We start from the raw sequence: 6,000 nt of genomic DNA, 5'->3' as shown, positions 1-6,000 counted from the left end.
CTCCCAACACTGGTATTACTGGCATTTTTACTTACCAGGGTTCATGCACCTTTTTCATGGACTACGTTAAGGACTTTTTAAAGCCCCCCTGTGTAATATTTGACCATTTGATGGTACTTTCATTGTCCAATGTGAACGAAAACAAATACCACAGAGCAGAGAATAGCAGGTAGTTATCAGACAAAGACGGCGGCAACCTTAGGTAGGGATTTCAAATGTTAAATGGTCTGCATTATGTAGCACTTGAAGTCATTGAAGACTTTCCAAAGTGCTCTACAATGTGCTTCACACTTACCCATTCACACACCGATAGCTAAAGGCAGCCATGCAAGGCACATTGTCACGACCAGAACAGGCAGTGGACCCAAATGCGTAACATTTAACACACAGCTGTATTGGGGAATCAGAGAAGTCAGGCGAGGGAAGGAAAAACAACAGCGATTCGGTGCTCGCTGGGCAGGAGGAGCAGGAAGCCCTCGCAAACACAGCATGGTCGGAGATCTGAAGCAAGTCTGGCAGACGGGACAGGAGACGGAGCGCGGTGGGAGATCGGAAGCAGTCGGGTAGCCGGGACAGGAGACGGAACGTCATCGGAGATCGGGATGAGTCAGGTAATCGGAGATGATCGGGGAGCCAGGGACAGACGAACAACAGGGCAGGAGAGTCGGGAGCTAGAGTCAAAAAGTGCTTGCCTTGCATGTGCGGAGGTTCGCTCACGGACTGACAAGGAGTGAATGAGAATGGCATGTTTAAATAGGAGGAGAACTAATTAGGAAACGAGTGGCAGCTGGGGCTAAACGAGTGAGCGCAGGTGAGAGCAATTGGCACACATGCCTGCCTGTTAGGGGCATAAGGCGTTCATGTCTTGAACTATGATTTTTTTTTTTTTAAATAAAAATTCAAAGATAAATCCAGTGTGCATCAATCGGTAGTTCTTGGAGGTCACTGAGTGCTAACTGTGTATAGTCATTTGGTAGTGTGTATGTGTAGGCAGTATAGAAAGATATTTGTCTCAAAAATACACATGTTTTTCAAGTCCTCAAATATTTCCCCAATTTACATTTGCAAATTTGAATCTTGCATTGGGTAAAAATGACGATTATATGTCACTTACATTTTCAGTTGCAGGAACTCTTTCCCTTTACAATATACAACTGGGAAACACTACCTTAGCTTTTTGCATGGCCCATAATAAATGCCCATGTTCGATACGTAATGTTTAGACTAATACAAATTTCAGAGTGCCCTGACTAGGTGTAGCATGTCAAAATCATAGTTAAGCTAGTCATCTCTTTGAATTACCTTTGATACTGCTGGAGTGCGCTTACTCTCCCGTTGTGAAAAGTCAGCATGCAGTGCGTTGATTTGTTCCATGTTTTAGCTATGGTTTGTATTTTACGTTTTCTAGCCATTATTCATTAAAACAGCAGCCTCGTGGCATTTCGGTGTGATGCACCAGGTCTTTTGGGGATGACACTTCACATGACAACGCCGTACAAACTAATGCCAGCTGCCGTTAATCACGAGGGGGGGGAAATGCAATAGTAAAACGAAGCCACCAGAGCAAGCGTGTCTAAGCAGACATGCTCATAACTTTATTCAATGCGTGGTCTTTCAATTCACACAGCCAGGGCAACACTTTCAAGCATTTACAAGCCCTTCACCCGATAATCCAGTACTTTTTAAACCTTCGAAATCAAATTCAAGCATTTTCAAGGAGTGAATGCACCCATATGAACCTTGATTTCCGTAAGTCAAGAACATAAGCACATTTTTCGCCTGATCTTGAGAGGTCAAATTAGCAATAATAAGAGCGTTGAGTGTTATGAATGTCAGCTATCTGGCGCGCAGTTGGGTAAGCAAGACCTTATACTTGATTTTACACATGCCGATGTCACAGCAACCTCCGTTCAACTGAAAACTGCGATGACAGATTGACGAGCGGTAAATATTTCTTGTTATTTATGTGAAATTTACCAGTGGCAGGGACACTGTGTGCTCATCGTATTTCTTAGATGAGATCAGACCATCTTACATAATGCAGTTGTTGGTAAGCACACATGATCCCTTGTTTGATTAGCATTTTTCATATGAAAGCAAGTAGTATTTAGTTTTATTTCGATGTTCCCTTTAACAGATGGCACATTAGATTAAATCAAATGAAACATATTAGATTAAGACACAGCCGCAATGCTGTTGTGGTTATCGGTAATTTATTTAGGAGTCTGCAATCAAATTTCTTTTTTTTTTTTTTATTCGCTGCTCCAAAAATGGTGATCGTGTTCTGGATTGCCCTCCTACTCCTCAAAATGTCCTACCAATGCCAAGTGCAGATGTGCCCGCACAATGTTGATAGCAATTTGTGCTTTTAAAAACGGTTGGTATTCACGATTTTCGTTTTGATTTGGTTAAGGGGTCTCCAACCTCCAACGTGGCGCCCCCTAAGGACAGTTGAGATGCCCGATGACCTTTCTTGAAAATAGCTAATCAGTGCTGGCTCATTGGGATTTTCTAGTAAAATATATATTTTTTTGTTGAGTCTATTTAACACTATTTCCAATAATGAACCTAGTAACGTAGTAGCAACATAGTAATAACATATTCATAACATATGAATTCCTGTTCATAGGCTTCATGGACAAAAAATAATCCAACCAAGTATTGCTAATTATCTTGAGGCAATTAATAGAGAGTAGAATGAGAATCTATTTGCGTATTACATTATTAATTTCTTTAACAGGAAAAACGATAAATTAAATTCCAATTTATGTGTTTTATGAAGCAAATAAGTAAAAAAAAAATTTTCAGCTAGCTATCTGGCTACCTTTTTTAAGCTTCATTTGCTTTTTTTTAGCTATTTAGCAAGCTATATGCTATGTTTTTACATTTTTTTGCATGGCATTTAGCAATTATTTGACCTTTCTTGCTAGTCATTAGGCTAAATTATGCCTCCTTTCTAGCTAGCTAGCTTTTTTTTGGTTTTCTATCTGGCGGTTTACTTAGCAAGCTATCTCACTCCCATTTAATTTTTTAACCTGTTTAACTATCGAGCTAGGTTTTAAGCTATTTAGCAAGCTTAGTTATTTAAGAAATGCGTCGGAAATTGGTTCCCTTTTGCGCTTATTAAAAACAAAAAGTATCTCTCAGCCTGAACAAGGTTGGAGACCCAATTCTATTCTATTTTGACCTTTCGCAGCTTCGAAATACCTTTGGCTGAAGTAGCTTTTAAGCCTCGTGTGTTTTCCAGTGGTGGCTCACGCAACCTATGTATGCATGATAACACTCACATTTAATGTTTGCAATACAGTAATTCAGAGTTTCAGTGTTGCTGGTTTTACTCGATTGTATAAAAAAAAAAAAAAAAAAAAAAAGAAAATAGCTGCTGTCTGGTCAGTCCAAGGTAGGACGTCTCCAGAGTGTGGGATGTTTCAGCAGAAGCTTGGTATTATATAATACTATTTGCTGGTAGACCAGTGCCAGTTGGTATGACTCTTCATTAGCAAAACTACTCGATACGCTTTCTTGTTTTGAAACAAAATAATTACACAGAAACTACTCTTTAACTAGGGCAGCACAGCGGCGCAGTGGTTGGCGCGTGTGCGGCACAGTTCTGAGGTCATGAGATTGAACCACCTGTGTGAAGTTTGCATGTTCTCCCTGTGCTTGCGTGGGTTTCCACCGGGCACTCCGGTTTCCTCCCAAAAACATGCATGTTAGTTCAATTGGACAGTCCAACTGGGTGTGAATGAGTGAGATGTCTGTCTCCGTTTGCCTTGCGATTAGCTGGCAACCAGTTCAGGGTGTCCCCTGCCCACTGCCCGGAGATGGCTGGGATGGGCTCCAGCATCCCCGCGACCCTACTGAGGAAAAGCGGTGCAGATAATGGATTGGTACTCTTTGACTGTTCAGTTTTTTTTAGTATTCGTGTCCACTCAACTAAACTTAGCAACCAGATAGTAGTATAGTATTAGTCGTAAAGGCGATTTTTTTCTTAATAACCCTCAATTATAACACAGGTTTTCGGGGGTACTTTATTCCATAAAATCGATTTTAAATGTAAAAAGCTGGCAACGTGTACAATTCGTGTACGTTTTATCACGCCGATGTAATAAAGTGTGTAGCGGGCGAGGTCAATAAACACATTCACTTGCTCTTAATAAAACAGTCATTTATTATGGTCTGAAAACTAAAATCGTCTGAACAGCACATTACGAGGGCGTCGTTAAGATTTTTCTCCAAGGCTCAGTGATCACTTCCATACAGTACACTTGGCTTGTACGCGGCATCTCCTTCAAATTAAACACAAGGGAAACAAATAATAATTGAAAAAAAACAACAACAAAAAAAAAAAACCAAGATTCCATTCTGTTGCAAGATAACTGGTTGTACAATCACCAAGTTTTGGTTTGGTTCTAAGCCACTTTGACCGCATGAGACGCAAAAGGAGGCACGACATGTGAGACCGGGCACATACGGACGCGGATTGAGACGTTTTATGGTTCGGATCTTGAAATCTGGCGCGAATTTAAGCGTGAGTTCAAACGCTACAATCAATGTGTTTTAAATGCTGACTTTATTAAATACGTATAAAAAGAAAGTCATGTAACAAAAAAAAAAATGGCTCCTTCTCTCACGTCTCCATCGACCCTGCTGAATTTGTTCCCTTTCGCCAGACACAATGACAACAGACACAAACTGAACGTTGCGATTAAAAAAAATGACTAAGAAAGTGGTTTGCGTACACGGCATGCAAAACATGCAAAAGAGGCAGAAAAAAAAACACAAAGGCAGAATGTGTGCGTTAAAAAAATAATATAAAGGAGGGGTGGGGAGAAAATAAATTGATTTACACAGCTTTGCGTCTTTGGTTATGAAGTAGGTCCAACAATTTCACAGCTTTTCATCCCCGACCAACCCCCCCCCCCTTTTTTTTGTTTAAACATATAAACAAGAACCTCAAGAGAATTAATAGTTTGCTTTATCAAAACCTCCCAGCACATACGACTTCTTAGCAAGTTCTCTCTGGAAACTGTACATACCTTGTTCGCTCTGAACACTTTACAAAATATACATTCAACCTGGATTTCAAATCGTGTAGTTCTGCTTTAGTGTTTCCTTCCTACCAACTGTACTACTTACTGACACGTGCTTGTTTGTGAGAGACTACCCGAGACCCGACCGATTCTAAAGACGTTTTTTTGTCTTTTGCAATAATGTTCATGACAGTAAGAAAATAGCAGCCCTGAAATAAATAAATGCAAATACTAATGTGAAGGTATAACGTAAATGTCGAAGGATGGCGCCTCTCTCTGAGGAAAAGGACGACTAAGGTTAAGCGTTTGTCGTTGCAGCATATCGTGAAGGAGGCACTCGTCTTGTTTCGCCTCTGCTGATGATGACTCATACCACGGTTGCTTCCGGTCCCCCCCCTCCCCGTGAACGATGAGGTGTGAGGATGTTACGTTGAGGAAGCAGGGGCTTTTCCGTAGCACGGCCGTACCCTTGCTCCTTCAGCTGTGTCACCACTGTAAGACTTCTGAAGGGACACGACGGCTCTCTTTCCAGATGATGTCACAATTTTCCCGAAATGGGGCTGCAGGGACGGTATGCTTTTGTCTCTGCTCAAGAGTAGTGTGGAACTGAGCGTGTGGAACGCTGGATGCACTTGCGGGAAAGGGGGGGATAGTTCACGCCGAGGTGATGTTGGGCTGGTGGGGTCCTCCTTCGTTCTTTGTTATGGCTGAGTGTTGCTGCTGCTGCTGTTGCTGCGGAGATGTGCGTCCGTGGCTGGAGAGATGGTTTAGCTGATCAGAGTTCGCCAATGACTTGAGCACCGCGTTTTCCCGCTCCAGCATGGAGTTGCGCTCGTACAGCTCCTTGATTTGCTCCTTCAGCACTTCCACCTCCTCGCGGACGGCGTACATCAGATGGCTCTTCACCAAATCCTGAATTAAAATAAAAGAAAGCATTGTAATCATTATCGCTGTTATTAAGGCTGCA

The 6,000-nt window shown here is 41.8% G+C and overlaps 1 protein-coding gene across 1 annotated transcript in view; it reads right to left on the bottom strand.

Moving 5' to 3' along the window:
* Positions 1 to 4,147: 4,147 nt before the first annotated feature.
* The window catches only part of tsc22d2 (TSC22 domain family 2), a 41,338-nt gene continuing 39,485 nt past the window's right edge, over positions 4,148 to 6,000 (bottom strand). The window contains exon 3 of the mRNA XM_088349725.1: positions 4,148 to 5,945. Coding sequence (XP_088205851.1) covers positions 5,688 to 5,945 — 258 coding nt within the window. The 3' untranslated portion in view covers positions 4,148 to 5,687. The remainder of the gene's footprint in view (positions 5,946 to 6,000) is intronic.

The sequence above is a fragment of the Urocampus carinirostris genome, chromosome 12 (genome assembly GCF_059441175.1).
Source record: "Urocampus carinirostris isolate Australia breed hairy pipefish chromosome 12, RoL_Ucar_1.0, whole genome shotgun sequence".
Classification (NCBI taxonomy): Eukaryota; Metazoa; Chordata; class Actinopteri; order Syngnathiformes; family Syngnathidae; genus Urocampus; species Urocampus carinirostris.
Note: the sequence above shows the minus strand (reverse complement) of the source record. Positions and strands in the feature narration are given on the sequence as shown.